Source organism: Corythoichthys intestinalis, chromosome 14, assembly GCF_030265065.1.
Source record: "Corythoichthys intestinalis isolate RoL2023-P3 chromosome 14, ASM3026506v1, whole genome shotgun sequence".
In the NCBI taxonomy this organism is placed as follows: domain Eukaryota; kingdom Metazoa; phylum Chordata; class Actinopteri; order Syngnathiformes; family Syngnathidae; genus Corythoichthys; species Corythoichthys intestinalis.
Genome location: NC_080408.1, coordinates 3,574,935 through 3,598,997, shown reverse-complemented (window position 1 = coordinate 3,598,997; position 24,063 = coordinate 3,574,935). Strand labels below are relative to the sequence as shown.

The 24,063-nt window shown below is 39.5% G+C and overlaps 1 protein-coding gene across 6 annotated transcripts in view; it reads right to left on the bottom strand.

Annotated features, from left to right (window-relative positions):
- The window catches only part of kcnq3 (potassium voltage-gated channel, KQT-like subfamily, member 3), a 72,422-nt gene that overhangs the window by 17,422 nt on the left and 30,937 nt on the right, over positions 1 to 24,063 (bottom strand). For 3 of the 6 annotated variants that reach the window (XM_057857872.1, XM_057857870.1, XM_057857871.1), the window contains exons 3-10: positions 14,121 to 14,211; positions 13,916 to 14,042; positions 12,065 to 12,237; positions 8,255 to 8,428; positions 8,075 to 8,185; positions 6,469 to 6,564; positions 4,467 to 4,561; positions 4,360 to 4,386 (exon numbers count right to left, since the gene is read on the bottom strand). In XM_057857872.1, the coding sequence (XP_057713855.1) occupies positions 4,360 to 4,386; positions 4,467 to 4,561; positions 6,469 to 6,564; positions 8,075 to 8,185; positions 8,255 to 8,428; positions 12,065 to 12,237; positions 13,916 to 14,042; positions 14,121 to 14,211 (894 nt within the window). Of the gene's footprint in view, positions 1 to 4,355; positions 4,387 to 4,462; positions 4,562 to 6,468; positions 6,565 to 8,074; positions 8,186 to 8,254; positions 8,429 to 12,064; positions 12,238 to 13,915; positions 14,043 to 14,120; positions 14,212 to 24,063 lie in introns of those variants that run through there. The other 3 variants (XM_057857873.1, XM_057857874.1, XM_057857875.1) reach the window with 3 other exon arrangements.

Below are 24,063 nucleotides of genomic sequence, written 5' to 3'. Positions count from 1 at the left end.
TGTAGCTTCCTGCAAATACATTTGAGCAACACTCTCCTTTGGAATGGATTCAAAACTCGGATTGGGCTGGATCGGGTAATAATCTGATTCATTTTACAGTGGTATAAAAAAGTATCTGAACGTTTTGGAATTTTTCACATTTCTGCATAAAATAACCATCAAATGTGTCTGATCTTTGTCAAAATCACACAAATGAAAAAACAGTGTCTGCTTGAACTAAAACCACCCAAACATTTAAAGGCTTTCATATATCATTGAGGATAGTATGCAAACAATGACAGAAGGGGGAAAAATAAGTAGGTGAGCCAGCACATTTAATATTTTGTGCCCCCCACTCCCTCTTTGGCAGCAATAAATTCAACCAGACGCTTCCTGTAGCTGCAAATCAGCCTGGCACATTGATCAGGGCAAATCTTGGCCCATTCCTCTCTACAAAACTGCTGTATTTCAGTCAGATTCCTGGGATGTCTGGTATGAATCGCTGTCTTTAGATCATGCCAGAGCATCTCAATGGGGTTCAAGTCTGGACTTTGACTTGGCCATTCAAGAACGTGTATTTTGTTCTTCTGAAACCATTCTGAAGTTTATTTACTTCTGTTTTGGATCATTGTCTTGTTGCAGCATCCATCCTCTTTTTTGCTTCAACTGTGTGACAGGGGGCCTCAGGCTTTCCTGCAAACATCCTGATAAACTTTTGAATTCATTCTTCCATTAATGATTGCAAGTTGTCCAGGCCCTGAGGGAGCAAAACAGCCCCAAAACACGATGCTCCCTCCACCATGCTTCACGGTGGGGACGAGGTGTTGATGTTGGTGAGCTGTTCCATTTTTTCCTCCACACATGACGTTGAGTGTTACTCCCAAAACAATTTCACTTTGGTTTCATCAGTCCACAAAAAAACTTCTGTGGAGTGTCCAAGTGCCTTTTTGCGAACATTAAACGAGCAACAATGTTTTGTTTTAGACAGCAGTGGCTTCCTCCGTGGAATCCTCCCATGAACACTATTCTTGGCCATAGTTTTACATTGGGTTGTTCCGATCATGTTTTTTTGCTCCCGATCAGATCCCGATCGTTTTAGTTTTAGTATCTGCCGATCCTGATATTTCCCGATCCGATTGCTTTTTTTTTTTTTTTTTGCTCCCGATTCAATTCCAAACATTCCCGATAATTTTTCCCGCTCATATACATTTTGGCAATGTATTAAGAAAAAAATGAATACAACTCGGACGAATATATACATTCAACATACAGTACATAAGTACTGTATTTGTTTATTATGACAATAAATCCTCAAGATGGCATTTACGTTATTAACATTCTTTCTGTGAGAGGGATCCACGGATAGAAAGACTTGTAATTCTTAAAGTATAAATGTGACTTTGTATATTGTGACTAAATATTGCCATCCAGTGTATTTGTTGAGCTTTCAGTAAATGATACTGCAGCCATTTAACTTCTGCCCAAATGCATGATGGGAAGTGCAACCACGACTGTGCGTAGTGGCACCAATTGATATATCTTCTCTGCGTTGGGAAAGAACATAGGGTGTTAAGAAAATGACTACTACTACCTTTCTTCCCCACATTGCCTCCTACGTTATTTTTCATTGCTGAGAGAGGTATTGTAAGACTTTAGCCACATAAAAAATGGCTCCAAAGGCTGTCAAAATTCTCTCTACTCATTATATGCTGCCTTTTAGCGCTATCTATAGGTAAAATGGCGTCTTTATAGATTGAACGCGACAATGCGTGAGTGGGTTGTGCAGCGCTTGTGTTAATTATTTAACGTGATTAATTTAAAAAAATTAATTGCCGCCGTTAACGCAAAAAAATTGATAGCCCTACTTTAAGCCAAAACTACTCTGGATGAGTGTTACTCATTTTGTCTGTAACGTTAAATACAATTAGAAAACAATTTAATTAAAAAATATATATATATATATATATATATACAGGACAGGACTGTCTCAGATAATTAGAATATTGTGATAAAGTTCTTTACTTTCTGTAATGCAATTAAAAAAACAAAAATGTCCTACATTCTGGATTCATTACACATCAACTGAACTATTTCAAGCCTTTTATTATTTTAATATTGCTGAATTTGGCTTACAGCTTAAGAAAACTCAAAAATCCTATCTCAAAATATTAGAATATCATGAAAAAGTATACAAGTAGGCTATTCAACTAATCACCTGAATCATCTAATTAACTCGAAACACCTGCGAGGGTTTCCTGAGCCTTAAAAACACTCAGCTTGGTTCAGTAAATTAAATCACAAGTATGGGGAAGACTGCTGATCTGACTGCTGTCCAGAGGACCATCATTGATACCCTCCATCAGGAGGGTAAGACACAAAAAGAAATTTCTCAAAGAGCAGGCTGTTCACAGAGTGCAGTTTCAAAGCATATCCACAAAAAGTCTGTTGGAAGGGAAAAATGTGGCCGGAAACGCTGCACAACCAAGAGAGATGACCGCAGCCTTAACAAAATTGTGAAGAAGAGCCGCTTCCAGAATTTGGGGGAGCTTCAAAGACAGTGGGCTGAAGCTGGAGTCCAGGTATCAAAAGCCACAGTTCACAGACGTGTCCGGGAAATGGGCTACAATAGCCGTATTCCCATGGTCAAGCCACTTCTGAACTCAAGACAACGGAAGAAGCGTCTGACTTGGGCTATGGAGAAGAAGCACTGGACAGTTGCAGAGTGGTCCAAAGTCCTCTTTTCAGACGAAAGCAAGTTTTGCATTTCATTTGGAAGTCAAGGCGCCAGAGTCTGGAGAAAGGCTGGAGAGGAGCAAAATCCAAGTTGCTTGAAATCCAGTGTGAAGTTCCCACAGTCAGGAATGGTTTGGGGAGCCATGTCAGCTGCTGGTGTTGGTCCACTGTGTTTCATCAAGTCCAGAGTAAATGCAACTGTGTACCAAGAGATTTTAGAGCACTACATGCTTCCATCTGCTGAAAAGCTCTATGGAGATGAGGATTTCATTTTCCAGCATGATCTGGCACCTGCCCACAGTGCCAAAACCACCAGTAACTGGTGCACTGACCATGGCATCACTGTCCTTGATTGGCCTGCTAATTCCCCTGACCTGAACCCCATCGAGAATTTGTGGGGTATAGTTAAGAAGAAGATGAAAGACACCAGACCTACAAATGCAAATGAGCTGAAGGCCGCTATCGAAGCATCTTGGGCATCAATAACACCTCAGCAATGCCACAGGCTGATTGCCTCCATGCCACGCCGGATTGATGCAGTAATCCGTGCAAAAGGATTCCCAACCAAGTACTGAGTGCATCAATGGACATTTTCAAATGTTTGATTTAGTTTTGCTGTTATAAAATTATTTTTTTACTTGGTCTGAGGAAGTATTCTAATTTTTTGATATAGGATTTTTGAGGTTTCTTAAGCTGTAAGCCAAAATCAGCAATATTCAAATAATAAAAGGCTTGAAATAGTTCAGTTGATGTGTAATGAATCCAGAATGTATGACATTTTTGTTTTTTTAATTGCATTACAGAGAGTAAAGAACTTCATCACAATATTCTAATTTCCTGAGACAGTCTGTATATATATATAAAAAAAAAGGCATGTCCGATATTTTTTTTGCCGATTCCGATACTTTGAAAATGACGTCATCTTTAGTTTTACATATAGTTGATGTGTACACAGAGATACTGGACTGTGCCAGTGGTTTCTGTAAGTCTTTAGCAGACACTCTAGGGCTCTTTTTTACCTCTCTAAGTATTCTGCGCTGAACTCTTGGCATCATCTTTGGTGGACTCCTTGGGAGATAGGCAACAGTGCCAAACTCTCTCCATTTGTAGACAACTTCTCTGACTGTCGATTGATGAACACCCAGACTTTTAGAGATGGTTTTGTATCCTTTATACAAATCAACAATCCTTAACCGCAGATCTTCAGACAGCTGTTTTGACTGAGCCATGAAGCACACTAGAAAGTGCTCCTCATCGAGACATTTCTTACCAGGTGTGTGTTTTATAGTGGACAGGGCAATTTTAAACCACTCATCAGTGATTGGGCACACACCTGACTTAAAATGTTTGGTAAAAAATTGGTTTCAATTGCTCTTTAAGTCTCCTTAGGCAGAGGGATCACTTACTTGTTTTCCCCGCTTCTGTCATTGTTTGCATGTTATCCTCATTAAAATATGAAAACCTATAAGTGGTTGGGTGGTTTGAGTTAAAACAGTTTTTTCATCTGTGTGATTTTGACAAAGATCAGATCACATTTGATGGTGATTTTATGCAGAAATGTGAGAAATTCCAAAAGTTTCAGATACTTTTACATACCACTGTAACTAGAGCTATCTCCAGTTTAATTTCAAACGACATTTGTCCTACCTGGCCATAACATCCAGATGGTCCTTCCTGTCAGGCCACAATGGAGACAAAGAGAAACATGTGATGATGGCGTGCATAAATGACTTGCGTGCACGCGTGAGACTCACCTGAAGCACGGGAGTGAGATGATGGTTTCGTAGAACCTCCACGTGGCGATGAGGTCTTCCCTGATTGGATTGGTGGAATAATAGCGCCACGCCGACTGTTGACGCACATACGCACCTTGTTTTGAATAGTTCGATGGGATTGATGACATAATTACAGTATCATTATGCTTATTAAATATTTACTCAAATCAATGATCGCTTACAATAGGGATATGCGTTGGTGATTGCTTACAATAAGAATATACAAATATGCTTAACTCTCAATTAGGGTTGTTCCGATCATGTTTTTTTTGCTCCCGATCCGATCCCGATCGTTTTAGTTTGAGTATCTGCCGATCCCGATATTTCCCGATTCGATTGCTTTTTTGCTCCAGATTCAATTCCAATCATTCCCAATAATTTTTCTCCATCATATACATTTTGGCAATGCATTAAGAAAAAAATGAATAAAACTCGGACGAATATATACATTCAACATACAGTACATAAGTACTGTATTTGTTTATTATGACAATAAATTCCCAAGATGGCATTTACATTATTAACACGTTCTGTGAGAGGGATCCTTGGATAGAAACCTTGTGACTTTGTATATTGTGACTAAATATTGCCATCTAGTGTATTTGTTGAGCTTTCAGTAAATGATACTGTAGCCATACCCAAATGTATGATGGGAAGTGGAACCATGACTGGGCGTAGTGCTACCAATTGATATATCTTCTCTGCGTTGGGAACTGACATAAGGTGTTAAGAAAAAGATCAATTGCTACCTTGCTTCCCCACATTGCTTCCCATGATATTTCTAATCGTAGGGAGAGGGATTGTAAGGCTTTCGCCAATTAAAAAAAGGCTCCAAAGGCTGCCAAAATTCACTCTACTCATTTTACGCTGCCTTTAACTCTCTAATAAAGGTAAAACGGCAATATTACAGATTGAGTGCGACAATGCGTGAGTGGGTCGTGCAGTGCATGCATTAATTGCGTTAAATATTTTAACGTGATATTTTTTTTTTTTTAATTAATTACCGCCGTTATCGGGATAAATTTGATAACCCTACCTTAAGCCTAAACTAAAGACTCTGGATGAGTGTAACATATTATGTCTGTAACGTTAAATACAATTAGAAAATGATTTAATAAAAAAAAAAAAAATATATATATATATATATATATATATATATATATTAAAAAAAGGCATGGCCGATATTTTTTTGCCGATTCCGATACTTTGAAAATTACGTGATCGGACCCGATCGATCGGGACATCTCTACTCTCAATAAAACTGCCTTGTCATGACACCAGTTCATTCCACAGGTCAGCCTTGAGACAAGCTACAAACATTAAGATATGAAACTGCCACATTCAATCCGTTGCTAAATGCGTATTGCTGAATAAAGATGTTTTGTCACACATGAACTATTTTCACCTACTACATGCATACACATAGCAAAACAAGTTTAATGGGTGTCTCGAGCAATATCTTTTTAGGGCAAGACACCTATCTGTTGCTAGGGCCATAAAAAGACAGTAGACGGAAGGCTTAGGTTACAACGATGTTCAGGGACTGTCTGCGTAGTCTAGTATTGCATTGTATAGCTCTTTTACGTTCTCCTAGAAAGTTTCCAAAAAAGCTGAGTACCTTCTCTCCTTATTTTGGGTGATTTCATAAATGGCACTCGAACGATTTATATTTAAACTTGACATTTAAATGGTCCTTCGAGCCGGATTGCGAAATATGAGCGTCGACATCCAGTCAAGTCCATGCATGGCCTTTGTTTGCGAGGTACTGGCCTCCTCTCAACATCTGGGGACCGAGGGTTGAAGCAACGCCAAAAGACTCCTCAAAGTAGGAAATTCACTCACCCAATAATTAATAAATTAATTAATAAAAACGGAGTGCCTTCTCTCCTAAATTTTGGGTAATTTCATTCATGTCACCTAAAAGATTTACATTTGAACTTGACAGGAATGGCAGGGAGTGGTAGGCGGGGACTCGGCTCACCTGTATAAGGCCGGCGGCCGGATGGCGCCTCTTCTCAAAGTGTTTCTGGCGGTGCTGCTCTTGAACCTTCAGAGCCAGACCCGAACCCAGGATACCCTGCGTGGGAAATGCTGATATAAATATGGCTGCCACTGACGGCGCTTAGATGTCCAATCCATTTGAAGTGTGAGGCTAGCAGCGAGTGAATGATCATTCGCTACCACCCTCCCACTTCAAACGGATGGACATCTACTCGTGATACATTCATCGGTGGGATGGTGTATATGATAAACTCGGAGTTTATTTCTAGTCATGTGAGTTTATCACTAGTTTTTCTTTTTACTCTTTGGTTAATTAATGTTTGTTTATTCGCTGCCAACCCTCCTTCGTCAACTGGATGGACATCTACTAGTGATACTCTCATTGGTGGGACGGTGCATCTTATGATAAACTCTGGGTTTATTCCAAGTTGTATGAGTTTATTACCAGTTTTTTTTTGTTGTTGTAAATTAATGTTTGTTTATTCGCTGCCAAAACTCCCGCTTCAAATGGATTGGAAGTCTACTATTGATACACTCATTGGTGGCTGGGTGCATCCTGTCATAAACTCAGAGTTTATTACGAGTCATGTGAGTTATTTCTAGTAAACGCCCAATCCATTTGAAGAGGGAGGGTGGCAGCGAATGTTTTTTTTTTTAATTCTTTATTTAATTAATGTTTGTTTATTCACTGCCAACCCTCCTTCGTCAAATGGATGGACATCTACCAATGGTACACTCATTGGTGGGAAGGTGCATCTTATGATAAACTCAGGGTTTATTACTAGTCCTGTATGTTTATCACCATTTTTTTTTTTTTAATCTTTAGCGAATGGATGTTCGTTATGCGCTGCCAACACTCCCACTTCAAATGGACTGGACGTCTACTAGTGATATACTCATTGGTGGCTGGGTGCATCCTGTCATAAACTCAGAGTTTATTACGAGTCATGTGAGTTATTTCTAGTAAACGCCCAATCCATTTGAAGAGGGAGGGTGGCAGCGAATGTTTTTTTTTTTATTCTTTATTTAATTAATGTTTGTTTATTCACTGCCAACCCTCCTTCGTCAAATGGATGGACATCTACCAATGGTACACTCATTGGTGGGAAGGTGCATCTTATGATAAACTCAGGGTTTATTACTAGTCCTGTATGTTTATCACCATTTTTTTTTTTTTAATCTTTAGCGAATGGATGTTCGTTATGCGCTGCCAACACTCCCACTTCAAATGGACTGGACGTCTACTAGTGATATACTCATTGGTGGCTGGGTGCATCTCGTCATAAACTCAGAGTTTATTTTAAGTCATATGAGTTATCACCAGTTCTTTTTATTCTTTGGTGAATTAATGTTCGTTTATTTGCTGCCAACCCTCCTGAGTCAAATGATTGGATGTCTACTAGTGATATACTCATCGGTGGGATAATGCATTTTATGATAAACTCTGAGTTTATTACTAGTCATACGAGTTTATCACCAGTTCTTTTTCACTCTTTGGCTGCCAGTGATGGGAAGAGACGTCCAATCCATTTGTGAAAGTAGGAGGGTTGACAGTGAATAAAGAAATGTTATGGACGTTTACGTACTGCGGGCAGAGCGAAGAAGGAGACGCCAATCAGTGCAAAGGTTCCGGCCAGAAGTCTCCCCGCCCACGTCTTTGGCGTCTTGTCACCATAGCCGATAGTAGTTAGCGTGATCTGCGGGAAAAAAAAAAAAAGCCGTGAGATCTTGCTGCCAGCCTCCATGCCAGCGGCGGCGCCACTTACCAGCCCCCACCACAGCGCGTCAGCGTAAGTGTCAAAGTCCTGAGCGTTGGGCTGAGCGCCGAGGTGGTCCCGGTCGGACGTGTCTGCTGTGACGTCGTCCTTTTCCACCAGGTAGACCAGGAAGGACGCCAGGATCAGCGACAGGAAGCCTATGTACCAGGCCGTGATCAGCTCCTGCGTGCGACAGGGAGCGAAGTGAGAAGGGTCTGGAAAGGGGGCGTGTCTAGAAATGAGGGCGTAGATAATACGTTACTGCCACGTGGTCTATAGCCAGTGTTGTCACAGATTACTTAAAAAAGTAATTTAATTACTGATTACTGATTACACCTCAAAAACTAATCTAGTTACTTTACCGATTACTTTATTATCAAAGAAACTAAGTTACTTTAAAAGTAACTTATCAGTTACTTTTTACCAATTTTTCTCCTTTTGCTACCTCAACATAAAAATGACAACAAAAAATGTCATCACATGTAATTGAATTTTTCACATAAGGCTTAGCGGGGGTTTAATTAGTCGATGGAGTTGATTTCAACCACCATTGACTTGCGCTAGCTTAGCCACCCCGGAGCCCTGAAACTAACAAATAACTGACAAACTGTACGGAATTTGTTCAAATCAACTCCAACGACTAAATAAACCCCTGCTAACTCCAAGATAAAGCCTAATGTCAAAAATTCTGAACTTTCCCTTTAAAATAAAGACCTAGCTTTTAAAATATTGTCTATAAAAGTTGTAAAGCAATAAAACAAACAACAAAAATGAATGAAATGAACAAGAATCCTACAACGTATTTCATAATGGGTCAAAATCATTTTTCGAGCAGATCATATGACTACCACCTAAGAGACTATCTTTTGCTTTGCTAGGCCAAAACTACACCTGTGGAGGCAGGATGGATATTTAGAATTTCTGTAAACCTAAGCTTTTAAACGCAACCAACAACAACTGAGCTTGAACAGTTTTACATATATACATTGCCTTGCAAAAGTATTCGGCCCCCTTGAATCTTGCAATCTTTCGCCACATTTCAGGCTTCAAACATAAAGATATGAAATTTAATTTTTTTGTCAAGAATCAACAACAAGTGGGACCCAATCGTGAAGTGGAACAACATTTATTGGATAATTTAAACTTTTTTAACAAATAAAAAACTGAAAAGTGGGGCGTGCAATATTATTCGGCCCCTTTACTTTCAGTGCATCAAACTCACTCCAGAAGTTCAGTGAGGATTTCTGAATGATCCAATGTTGTCCTAAATGACCGATGATGATAAATAGAATCCACCTGTGTGTAATCAAGTCTCCGTATAAATGCACCTGCTCTGTGATAGTCTCAGGGTTCTGTTTAAAGTGAAGAGAGCATTATGAAAACCAAGGAACACACCAGGCAGGTCCGAGATACTGTTGTGGAGAAGTTTAAAGCCGGATTTGGATTTCCCAAGCTTTAAACATCTCAAGGAGCACTGTGCAAGCCATCATATTGAAATGGAAGGAGCATCAGACCACTGCAAATCTACCAAGACGCGGCCGTCCTTCCAAACTTTCTTCTCAAACAAGGAGAAAACTGATCAGAGATGCGGCCAAGAGGCCCATGATCACTCTGGATGAACTGCAGAGATCTACAGCTGAGGTGGGAGAGTCTGTCCATAGGACAACAATCAGTCGTACACTGCACAAATCTGGCCTTTATGGAAGAGTGGCAAGAAGAAAGCCATTTCTCAAAGATATCCATAAAAGGTCTCGTTTAAAGTTTGCCACAAGCCACCTGGGAGACACACCAAACATGTGGAAGAAAGTGCTCTGATCAGATGAAACCAAAATTGAACTTTTTGGCCACAATGCAAAACGATATGTTTGGCGTAAAAGCAACACAGCTCATCACCCTGAACACACCATCCCCACTGTCAAACATGGTGGTGGCAGCATCATGGTTCGGGCCTGCTTTTCTTCAGCAGGGACAGGGAAGATGGTTAAAATTGACGGGAAGATGGATGCAGCCAAATACAGGAACATTCTGGAAGAAAACCTGTTGGTATCTGCACAAGACCTGAGACTGGGACGGAGATTTATCTTCCAACAGGACAATGATCCAAAACATAAAGCCAAATCTACAATGGAATGGTTAAAAAATAAACGTATCCAGGTGTTAGAATGGCCAAGTCAAAGTCCAGACCTGAATCCAATGGAGAATCTGTGGAAAGAGCTGAAGACTGCTGTTCACAAACACTCTCCATCCAACCTCACTGAGCTCGAGCTGTTTTGCAAGGAAGAATGGGCAAGAATGTCAGTCTCTCGATGTGCAAAACTGATAGAAACATACCCCAAGCGACTTGCAGCTGTAATTGGAGCAAAAGGTGGCGCTACAAAGTATTAACGCAAGGGGGCCGAATAATATTGCACGCCCCACTTTTCAGTTTTTTATTTGTTAAAAAAGTTTAAATTATCCAATAAATTTGGTTCCACTTCACGATTGTGTCCCACTTGTTGTTGATTCTTGACAAAAAATTAAAATGTTATATCTTTTTGTTTGAAGCCTGAAATGTGGCGAAAGGTTGCAAGGTTCAAGGGGGCCGAATACTTTTGCAAGGCACTGTACATTATGAGGCAAAAACAAAATAGTAACACACAGGCACTAGGGAAACTAACTTTAATCGGATTACTGGCTTGGAAAAATGAACGCGTTAGATTACTTGTTACTGAAGAAAGTAATCAGATTACAGTAACGCGTTACTGACAACACTGTCTATAGCAGACATGTCCAAAGTCCGGTCCGGGGGCCAAATGCGGCCTGTGGTCAAATTTCATCTGGCCCCCAGCCTCTGTCCTAAAATCAATAACGTCTGGCCCACACAAAGACTTAATAAATTGGTCAGCAGTGCTGCTACCAGCATATGAAGTCGCTTACACACTAAATGCTGCTCCCACTAAAGGCAGCAGCACTCTAAGCAACATTACCCCATGTGACCCTTTACTCCCAATTTTCTAAAATGACGACAATCAACAACAACAAAAAAAGTTGACTATGACAGCCAACGCTTCAAGGATAGGTGGAAATTTGACTATTTCTTCACTAAAATACGCAACAACTGTGTCTGCCTCACTTGCAAAGAGACAGTCACTGTTTTTAAAGAGTTCAATGTGAGGCGATATTACCAAACAAGACACGCTGGCATGTACGACAAGATTACAGGGAAGATACGTTGTGAGAAATTGAAGCAACTTGAAGCTAGTTTATTTCACAGTAGTATTTCGCAAGAGCCCGAGAGTCGAAAGAGAACGGCACAAAGGCTAGTTGTGAGATTGTTGAAATTATTAATTAAAAAATTAAAAAATAAGGCAAATATGACGCACAGAATGGCTTGCGAAAATTTGCTGAAATATATTGATCGACGTAAAGGACGTCAGCCAACGTCGGCCCCCCAAATTTTTACGACACCAAATCTGGCCCCCTTTGCAAAAAATTTGGACACCCCTGGTCTATAGCTAACCCTATTCGTAAGCCTCACTTCACCCAACACTGCCACCAGAAGGTTGTGTATCCTCCATCATTAAACAAAATATCCTATACTTTTGAACTTTTTGGATAGTTATTTTGGGGTAAATCCCGACTTTTGAAGAAATTCTGTTTATGTCGCCAGTGTAGGAATGGAACTTGTTCGTAACCCGAGGACTACCTGTCCTCAGTTTCCTACAGTCCGAAAGTGGCTTTTGTTACTACGCCCCCATTTTCAGACCCTCCATTTAGCAAGCTGGAGACAGATACAATTGAGTGAAATCGGGCTCGGCTATTTGGGGAATCCCCTCCTACCTTGCTGTGTGCGTAGATGGCGGAGCCCAGGAGCTTCCAGGTTCCTCCTCGCCGGTCCATGCGCAACATGCGCAGAATCTGCAGGAAGCGCAGGCTGCGCAGGGACGTGGCCAGCACATTGCCTTGGTTGCGGACCGCCACCACCGGCACCGACGCGATCAGAACAAAAATGTCTGACCGCCACAATAATAGCACAAACATTAGACGAATGGATTGGACATCTAGCACTACCAATGGTAGCCAATGAGTTAAAAATCAGCATTTGACTTAACCAACACGAAGTAACTTTTTAGTTTTGGTCGATTTTAGCGACGCCGGTGGACAAAATCCTTAAGGAAGACTGTGTTTCCCATAAGGACCAGTGCGGGCCCACACAGTGTTGTAAAATCATAATTTCCTGGTAGCCTGCAGATGGATTAAACGACATTTCTGTTTCCAGCAGTTGTGTGGAGGATGAATAGCAATAACGTAATGAATCCAGTTGTGGCTAAAATATAGCATATGATGCTTAGCAACCGTATGGCTGAGTGTGGCTAAGCCCCCCCCACTCCACCTGATCTCGTCAGTGCTGACGAGTTTGGTTGAGGGCGGGGTTGGGGTGTCACACCTGCGACCACTGTTTATTCTTGAGTATCCTTTTATCCCTGATAGCCTCCCTTTTTTTCCCCAAAACTTTTTGTCTCTTTTGTTGCTCTGCCATCTTTGCAGAATTTCGCATAGACTTCCGTCTTTATGAAGAACGGGGGAAGTGAAACAGTCAGCAAATTTGTAGTTTTTTTGTGTGGCAGGGTTCCTGCCACCCTCCTTAAAGTTAATTTGTGCTGCTGAACGTGATACAGACCCCCTCAAGATATGAAAGAGTTGTCATTCAACTAGTTGTGAGTTGACATATCATCACAAATGTTATGAAAATATTTTCTAAAGATTGAAAAGGTTCCTAGTGTTGCTTTAATGAGTTAATTTGAATCTAAATGCCTTGACTTTGTTGGGAACATCGCCCCTACCAAAATGGCCGCCCTGAGGTCATTTTGGTAGGGGCAATGAAAGGTGTTTGCATGCTTCTGCCATTATTTTAACACTAGCAGCTATGCTAGCCCTCCCACTTCAAATAGATTGGATGTCTCGTGCCGTCAGTGGCAGCTAATGAGTAAACAAATATACATATAATAATAATTATATATAATAATTAAATTAAAAATACAGCTAAAAATCCTTAAAGAAAAAATATCATATCATAATAATAATATATTAAAAACATATATATATATATATATATATATCATAAAAATGAAGTAAATATAGGACATTTATTTAGAATACAAAATATATACATTTACTTTTTTTTTTAAACTAAAAATGACATCATAATTAAAAGGCGGTATTCATTAATAATTTTACTTGTTTTTTTTATCAATATTTATTCATGTTTTATTATTTTTGTTTCAATGTAATTATTTTTAACCTTCATTCGCTGCCACCCTATCACACATCTACTAGTGATAAAAAAGTGAAACTTTCTGAGGTGAATGTTTATTCATACACTGCCCCCTTCCCATTTTAAATGGATTGGACATCAACTAGTGATAACTCATTAAAATTCACAGTGAAACTTTCTGAGGTGGAAGTTTATTCATACACTGCCACCAACCCAGTCTAGCGCCAGCAGTGGCAGAAAATTAGTTAAGCAGTGTCTGACCAAGACACGATAGCATTTACTTTACATTAAATTGAGTCTACGGCCATTTAGTACTAAAAAACGTAGTATTGCTACAGTATCAACCCGGACAGATATGGCACAGGTGTTGGAATTGGTATCGGAAGCTCCCCCCAATATGTAACACTTGTTCTTACCCAGCATGCAAAGCGGTTTGCGAGCAAACTTGAGCCTCCCTCGCCATCCTTTGTATCGACAGCAGCATCCCGCGGCCCAAATGCGCAAGGCAAACTCGGCCCCGAAGATGAAAATGGCAAAAGTTTCCTGAGAAATGGAAGAAAATCAGCATCAGTTACGCGTGTGTGTGGCCCACCAATGTTCATGCGTGCATCAATATCTCACCAAAACCACCAGCCAATGAGCTGACGTCTTCTCGTGCTCCTTGAAGGTGGTCAACACTGCCAATATTAAACATCCCAGGACAATCAGAAACCTACACACAAACACAGACACACGCAAACATAACTACAGACAAATACACAAAGTAGGATCAGAATGTGAGCACTAGAGGACGCCAAACTTCCACTTCAGCGATTCCTGGAAACTTGAAGTGGCTCAGCAAAAACTTGAGTTTTTTTTCTTTTTTTGCTGACTCAGCAGAACAAATGACACACTTTGACATTTAGAGGAGTGTAAAAAAATGCAACAAAATGTATTTACTGCGAAGTTAATGGAATGCGAAATGTATTAGTAATGACATCTTGTGAGCGTCGGAAGCCTTTAATACCGATGCGTAGAATTCAAAACTTAACCCTTTCATTCACAGTGCCAACCCTCCCATTTCATATGGATTGGATGTCTAACTCAATCAATGTCAGCCAAAGAGTAAAAAACTGGTGACAAACTCAAACGACTAGTAAGAAACTCAGAGTTTATCACTATATGCACCCAACCACCAATGAGTTTATCATTAGTAGACGTCCAATCCATTTGAAGTGGGAGGGTTCGCAGTGAATTAACAAACGTTCATTCACTGCCACCCTTCCACTACTAATGGATTTAACGTTTACTGGCAATAAACTTCGACGACTCTTAATTAACTCAGACTTTATCACATGATGCACCCAACGACCAGTGAGTATATCACGAGTAGACGTCCAATCCATTTGATGTGCCGGAGCTCCCACTTCAAATGGATTGGAGGTCCATCTCCATCAATGTTAGCCAAAGAGTAAAAAAAAAGAGTGATAAACTCATACGACTAATAATAAACTCAGAGTTTATCACAAGATGCACCCACTCACCAATTAGTATACACTAGTAGACTAGTAGACGCAGCGTATAAGCGTTTGGTAATCTGCTGCCAACCCTCCCACATCAAATGGCTTGGACGTCCATCTCCATCAATGTTACCCAAAGAGTGAAAAAACTGTGATAAACTCATACGACTAGCAATAAACTCAGAGTTTATCACAAGATGCACCCAGCCACCAATTAGTATATCACTAGTAAATGTGGCGTATGAGCGTTTGCTAGTTTATCACTGGGTTTATCACAAGATGCATCCACCCACCAATTAATATATAACTAGTAAACTAGAAGACGCTGCGTATGAGCATTTTCTAATCCGCTGCCAACCCTCCCACATCAAATGGATTGGACGTCCATCTCCATCAATGTTACCAAAGGAGTAAAAAAAACGGTGATAAACTCATACGACTAGCAATAAAGTCAGAGTTTATCAGAGTTTATCACAAGATGCACCCACCCACCAAGGAGTATATAACTAGTAGACTAGTAGACGCAGCGTATGAGCGTTTGCTAATCCGCTGCCAACCCTCCCACTTCAAATGGATTGGACGTTACTGGTGATAAACTCATATGACTCCTAATAAACTCCGAATTTATCACAAGATGCACCCTCCCACCAATGAGTTTATCTTCAGTAGACATCCAATTCTTTTGAAGTGGGAAGGTTGATTAACACATGTACTCTTGCTGCCAGCCCTCCCACTTCAAATGGATTGGACGTCCATCTCCCTCAATATCAGCCAAATAGTAAAATAAATGATGATAAACTCAAACAACTAGTAATAAACTCAGAGTTTATCGCATGATGCACCCACCAACCAATGAGTATATCACTAGTAAACTAGCAGACGCATCATATGAGCTTTTGGTAATTCACTGCCAAACCACCCACTTCAAAATGGATAGGATATTACTGGTGATAAACTCATACGACTAGTAATAAACTCAGAGTTTATCATAAGATGCACCCTCCCACCAATGAATTTATCATTAGTAGACATCCAATTCTTTTGAAGTGGGAAGGTGGATGATTTGTTCATTCGCTGCCAACCCTTCTACTTCAAATGGATTGGACGTTTACAGCTCTCAATGGAAACGAATGTGTTAAGAAGTTTGTTTAGAATTTGAAGGTGACATAAAGGTCACGCGTTTTTCGCTGCTTCAGCGCCGTCTCTCCGATGTTTTCCGAAGGTCGCGGCGCTCACAAAGAAAAAATCAAGAAAGTTCTTTGCGTTGCTGCCATTAATCCGCGGGGGCCCGGCGGGAGGCGCCCCCGAGGATTCCTCGCGAGCAATTTACTGACAAGATCCACTAAGCAGATTTGCTGACGCGGCGAGTCTCACGCGGCCTTCGTGTGGGAAAGCGCACGACCAGCGGAAACTTCGCTAACGTCTCGGTCGACAACTTTGTCAGAGCGCTGTCACACAAAATACTTTGACAAGAACATCTTTTAAAAAGTACAGAAACGTGTTTCTGTCACCCCCCAAAAAAAATCCAATATCGCATTTTTACATGATAGGTATTACAGTATGTTTTTACATGATCGTTATCAAGCTTTTACATGATAATTATCACATTTTTACTTGATAGTATTAGGTTTTTACATGATAACATGCTTTTTTACATGATTGCATCACATTTTTGCATGATAGTTATCACGTTTTTAGATGATAGGTATCAGGTTTTTACTTGATAATTATCAAATTTTTACCTAATCATCCAATTTTTTTTTATAATAGTTATCACATTTTGACATGATAATTATCAGGTTTTTACTTGATAGTCATCGAGTTCTTACATGATAGTTATATTTTTACAAGATAGTATCACATTTTTTTAGATAATTGCATCATGTTTTTACATGATAGTTATCACGCTTTCACATGATAATTATCAAATTTTTTGATGATAGCTATTGTGCTTTTTTACATGATTCCATCACATTTTTACATAATAGTTATGTTTTTAGATGATGGGTATCACATTTTTTTACATGATAATTATCACTTTTTCACATGATAATTATCACATTTTTGGATGACAGTTATCACATTTTAACATGATAATTATCACGTTTTTAGTTGAAAGTATTAGGTTTATACATGATAGTTATATTGTTCTTACATGATATTTATCCCGTTTTCACACGATAGTATCACTTATTTACATGGTAATTATCACGTTTTTACATGATAGTTATCACATTTTTAGATGATAGTTATCACGCTTTTACATGAAAGTTATCACGTTTTTACATGATAGTACCATGCTTTTTACATGATAGCATCATGTTTTTACATGAAAATTATCACGTTTTTACACCACAGTATCACGCTTTTTTTTTTTTACATGATAGTATCACGTTTTTACGTAATTATCATGTTTTTACAACTTTTTACTTGACATTTTTTTACTTGATTTTACATGATAAATTCATGTTTTTACATGATAGTTATCACATCTTTATATGATATTTATCATGTTTTTACATGATAGTATCATGTTTTTACATAATTATAACATTTTTACATGATAATAATCACGTCTTTACATGATAGTGTCATGTTTTTCCATGATAGTTTTCTTTTTTTTCTTTACATGATACTACCATATAAAAACGTGGTATCATTGGAAAAACATGATAATTTTTTGGATGATAGTATCACATTTTTACATGATAATTATCACGTTTTTACACAATAGTTATCACATTTTTAGATGATAGTTATCATGCTTTTACATGATAGTTATCACGTTTTTACATGATAGTACTATGCTTTTTTTACATGATCGCATCATGTTTTTACATTAATTATCACGTTTTTACATGATAGTTATGGTTTTACACGATACTCTCATGCTTTTTTTACATGATAGCATCACGTTTTTACATGATGTTATCACATTTTTCGATGATAGCATCACGCTTTTACACGACAGTATCATTTTTTTACATGATAGTATCACGTTTTTACGTAATTATCATGTTTTTACATCTTTTTACTTGATATCTTTTACTTGATTTTACATGATAAATTCATGTTTTTACATGTTATCACACTTTTATATGATATTTATCATGTTTTTACATGATAGTATCATGTTTTTACATAATTAGAACATTTTTACATGATAATAATCACATCTTTACTTGATAGTGTCACGTTTTTCCATGATAGTTATCATTTTTTAAATATGATACTACCGTGTAAAAACGTGGTATCATTGAAAAACCATGATAATTTTTTGGATGATAGTATCACATTTTACATGATGATTATCACGTTTTTACACAATAGTTATCACATTTTTAGATGATAGTTATGCTTTTACATGATAGCTATCACATCTTTACATGATAGTACTATGCTTTTTTACATGATCGCATCATGTTTTTACATGAAAATTATCACGTTTTTACATGATAGTTATCACGCTTTTACATGATAGTTATGTTTTTTTTTACATGATAGCATCACGTTTTTACATGATAATTATCACATTTTACATGATAATAATCACATTTTTACTTGACAGTATTACATTTTTACATGATATCATGTTTTTACATGATAGTTATCACACTTTTTTATGACAGCTATCACGTGTTTATATGATAGTATCGTGTTTTTACATAATTATAACGTTTTTACATGATAGTAATCACATTTTTACTTGATAATGTCACGTTTTGCCATAGTTATCACATTTGTACATAATTGTAACACGTTTTAATATATTTGTCATATATTATAATAATATATAATAATATTTTCATGATAATTATTGCATTTTTACATGATAGTATCATGCTTATACATGACAGTTATCATGTTTTTACATGATACTACCATGTAAAAACGTGGTAAGTATCATTGGAAAACCATGATAATTATCATGTAAAAACGTGATAACTCTCGCTGGACCTTTTTTTTTTTCCAATTCAATTTTCGATTCATTATACGAAAAAAATCATGATACGAAAGCCACTCTGGAGCGAATATATTATGTATCTATGAGAGAATAATAAACTGCCTTTAAAAAAATATATATATATATTTTGGATTCTTTTTTTCACTCATTTCATTTCCGCAGTTCTCATTTCTTTTTAAAATAAATAATGACAAAATGTGACTGTAACACGATCGTTAAAGTGCGCGTTTGAGTGTGCTGACGTGGACTTTATCCGGCACATCTTCTTCTTTTGCTGACAGGTGGAAAGTTCCCGCGATGAAGATTAGCAACAGCGGCGGAATTCTGACGGGAGCGCTTCCCGCTTTTGCCGCCCGACTGATGTCAAACAAACGAGCCCGATTAGCGGCGCTAATTGGATCCATTAGTGCACGTTAGGGAGCCGGCAGTTAATCGGGCCCGGCGGCAGATAATGAGTTTCCTCGCGAGGTCGCCCCGTCGTCCCCGGAGACCAGACGATCGATCGGGGAAATTTCGGATTCGTTTCGTCGTCGCCAGAAATTTAAGGTGGAACCAATGATATCGAAATGGATTGGACATCTATTGCCGTCAATCAATATCAATTTCCCGCTTTTACTAATACAACACATGAGCTGGAAGTGAATGAGTTAAGCTAATGAAAATATATCCACTGTTGTTTAAATCTCATTTCCAATGTTATTTAAATGTGTTGAATGTTAGGGAGGGTAGCAATTTCGGACGGTGCCGAGCGAGAGCTCCGGTTTGCCTCCGCTGACTCGGCAGTTTCACGACACCCCAGCGTGACCTCATCTCCGGGAAGGCCCCGCTTGAATTAGATTAGATTTATAGCACGCTTAATTAGCCGGCGGAGGAAACCGGACAGAGGAGTAGAAACGCCTGCCGCGTCACGCCGTCAATCAAAAAGGAGAAACGGACACCGATTCACCCATGTTTACGAAGGTCGTCCGCCAATCATTTGTCAAATAGTGATGGATGATCGCTGGATGAAACCCAAGTGGCCCGCTTTCATCGACATCTCGTCGGTACACAAACGACATTAGCGCTCAGTAGCTTGTGATTGTTAACCGTAACCTGTTTTTTTTTCTATCAATATAAATATATTTATATACATATACTATGTGACTTCCACTTTTGACAATTTGTAAAGCTGTAACACACATCTGAACACTTATGTTCAAAACACACATTTTAACAATAAAACACTTGACACAAAATAATTGGTGTTTAAACGTCCATCTAGTCTCATCAATATGTAAATTTAGTACATTAAATTAACCCAATTTGCCTAACAAAAGTCCACTAGCTTAAATGCTACAAATGCTAACATATGAAGGGAATAGTATCTTTTCTCGTATTTACCGATCAACTGTTTGTATTACTCGAACACACCCAATATAAAATAAATAGCACTTATACCATAGTTTAATGAAAACAAGCAGAATATAGGGCATATGAGATACATGACGCCTTCTTATCACGGAAGCCTAACGTGTGCGTCATGCAACTAACTGAGCAAGCCCACGTCTGCACCATCAAGTCTCGCAATCAATTCTCCCGGACAGTCCACAACAAATCTGTCTTCTCTGTCGAACTGAATAAATAGTGAACTTGTTTTCGATGAGCCTTCTTTAAACCTTTCAAGATGGAGTCAGTACAAAGGGTTAAGGCTAAGGTAAACGAGCAGAGTTTGGCCTTCTGGCTGGATTGCCAGGATCCTGCCAGCCCGGCTCGTTGGATCTGTGCCAGCGTGGATCTGGCGTTTTAGCTGGCGTGATTCCGGCGGTCTGGCTAGAACAGGAGTGCCCAAGTCCGGTCCTCGAGAGCCCCTATCCAGCTTGTTTTCCATGTCTCCCCCCTTTAACACACCGGAGTCAAATTATTAGCTCATCAGCAAGCTCTTCAGGAGCCGGATATCAATCCTGATTATTTGATTCAGCTGTGTTGGATGAGGGAGACATGGAAAACAAGCTGGATAGAGGCTCTCGAGGACTGGACTTGGGCACCCCTGGGCTAGAAGGTCAGATTCCTTTAATACGGTATAATTTTTTTTACAGTACCCGCTCTATACCGAGATTCTGGTGATATATCGTGATCATGCCAAGAATGAAAAATATCATTTTAAAAAGGTGCCAATGAACCAATAAGTCGCTACCAAAATCTTCCACCATAATAGTGTCTCAGTGAACTCTATGGCTGCCATTAACACTTTCTGGGACTCCTACTAGCCCAAACAATGGCAAATATGGCCTCTCCCCGGAAAACCCAGAGGTGGCAAAAATGACACAAGTGCTTTTGAATTAGCAAGTCGTTGTCGGACAGACAACAGCCGTTCATATGGAAATGCAACCAATAGACATACATTAACTTCAGACACAATGACCACAATCCATACTCCATGCCCCTGATTCAGTCCTTCTAAACTATAAACACAATTCCTGCTTTAGACTCAAATGTCAGTTCGAAAACGCTTTTTTTTCTTCTTCAAGAAATGTACACATTTAGGCCATTCTTTCCGTCGTTATGTGTGGAGTATCGGAGAAGTGAAAAATGTGTAAAAAGTGTCAAACTTCATAAATAAATGTAATTAAATAAATGTAGCTTGACTTGAACTGACACAAACTATCACAAGAGTCACGGAGGAGAGTCTAAATCGGCCATTGCTAGGGAATATTAAGAGTGCTTGTCTTGGGAAAGTCCAAGTCGGCCTCTGCTGAGTTTTCTAGTGTTAACAGCGCTCGACGCCCAATCCATTAAGACCGGTAGGGGGGAATATTCGAAACCAGAGCATTCACGCTCTTTCCGATTTTTGGGCCATTTGCAAGTCACTTTCTGTTTATTTTAGGGCATTTACAGGTTAACGCCTGTTGAGTTTCAGTCACTTTCTATTCATTTGGGGACATTTTCCAGTCACTTCCTGTTCTATAGCCCAAAATCCAAAGGAGGTGAACCATAAAAAGCCCCCAAAATCAACAGGAAGTAACTGAAAATCAACAGGTAATGAGCTGAAATGGCCCCAAATTACCTCGTTGCCTGGCATTGGCAGCCACTGACTGCCATAGAAGTGGGAGGGTCTTGTTTGAAGTGAGAGGGGTTCATTCGCTGTAACCCTCCCAGTTCAAATGTGTTGGATGTTAGTTCATCTGAAAAATCTTCCTTTTGCCACTTTCCCAGCATCCATCCTTTTGACAGGATGTGGGCCTTGGCAAATGCCACACTTTTTTTTTTAAATTTTCTGCATCCTGAGAGATAAATAGTCATAAATATCAACAAACTTAGCTGCCTCTTACATTCCTAACCATAAAAAGGGACAGATTCTGCTGCAGGACGGTGCTACATCGCATACTTCAATCTCTACCTCAAAGTTCCTCAAGGCAAAGAAGGTCAAGATCCTCCAGGACTCGCCAGCCCCATCACCCGACATGAACAGGATGAAAGAGGAAGCATGGAAGACGAAACCCAAGAATGTAAATGAACTCTGGGAGGCATGCAAGACTGCTTTCTTTGATGTTTTTGTATGAATAAATTGTATGAATCCTTGCCGAAGCCCATGGAAGTCATACAAAATATGAAATTCGGATCTCACAGCACCACTACTTAATTCGCTTTTGTTATGTTACATATTTTTGTATTTGAAGTACATTTTTTGTTCAATTTTTACACTACTTTCTGTAGGCGACAAAACTTTTGTCTTGCCAAAATTTGACCTTTATGTCTTCATTAAATGATAAATCTTTCTTCATTGAAACAAATATATTTTTGTACATTCAACATCATTTGGGAGGGTCTTAGCTTTCACATGAGCCGTTTCTGAAACCAACTGAATAATTAAAAGTCGGATTATTAGCAATTCTTTCTACAAAATGGATAAGCGACAAGACTTTTGTCAGGGACTGTATATCGATCATTGTTTATATTGCCATATCATGAGATCATCGTTATCCTGAGCTTTGTATCGCAAATTGTATCTTATCGTGAGGTACCAAGGAGTTCCCACCCCTAGTCATTTGTCTGTAAGACTCTCGTGAGTACAGTAAGATTGTCGGCAAAATTCATCACATTTTATCTGGAAAAAAACCCTCAAAACATTTCAAACTCATTGGCTGCCATTGCAACCCTAGACGTCCAATCCAATTTGACTGGGAAGCAGCGAATGAGCGTTCCCACACAAAATGGATTGGACATCTAACACTGTCAATGGCATTGAAAGACGAAGTGACCCAAAGTGACCAGGAAGTCACCTGGTGTTGAAGCTAAATCAAAGGGAGTAGTCTGAAATAATCAGGAAGTGACCTAGGAATGACCAATATCAATAGTAAGTGACCTGTAAATACTCTGAAATTCACAGTGAGCAACCCAATCCACAGAAAATGACCTGTAAATGCCTCAAAGTTAAAAGGAAGTGACCCAAAATCAACAACAAATGACCTAGAGGAGTTTGAATAAGTCATTGGCTGCCATTGACACTGCCAGACTTTCAATCCATTTGAAGTGGGAGGGCACAAACTTGCTGCCAACCTCCCAGTTCAAGAGGATTGGACATCTACTAGTGTTAAACTCATTAAAATTCACAGTGAAAGTCTCTGAGGTGAGAGTTTATTCATAAATTGACTATTGATCATAAATGAACGTTCATTAGCTGTAAGTCTCCCAGTTCAAATTGGATTGGACATCTATTGCCGTCCATGGCAGCCAATGAGTTGGTTTAAGTGTTTACTGTCACATCAAGGTGACGGGCCTCTTTTTGAAGTCATTCAAATGCGGCATGCTGGCGGCAGACACGTTTGTTTGTTTACTCTGCGCCAGCGCGGCCGTCCAATGGTGGCGCGCCGTGCGGCGTCGCCGTGGAAACCGGCTCAGACGAAGCGCGAGCGGTAAACCCCCGTCGGGAGGGAAGCGAGAGCGTGTCGCCGTGGCGACCGAGGGATCTTCCGAGGGAGAGGCTGTTGCCACGGAAACGGGATGCGTGTCAGCCAATGTCGTTACGGGTACCGGATAGGTCGCCGTTCCACTCAGACGACCGTTCGCATTCAGATGGAAGCAGCGCGACCAGTGGCGCCTCCAGAAACTTTTCATAGGGGTG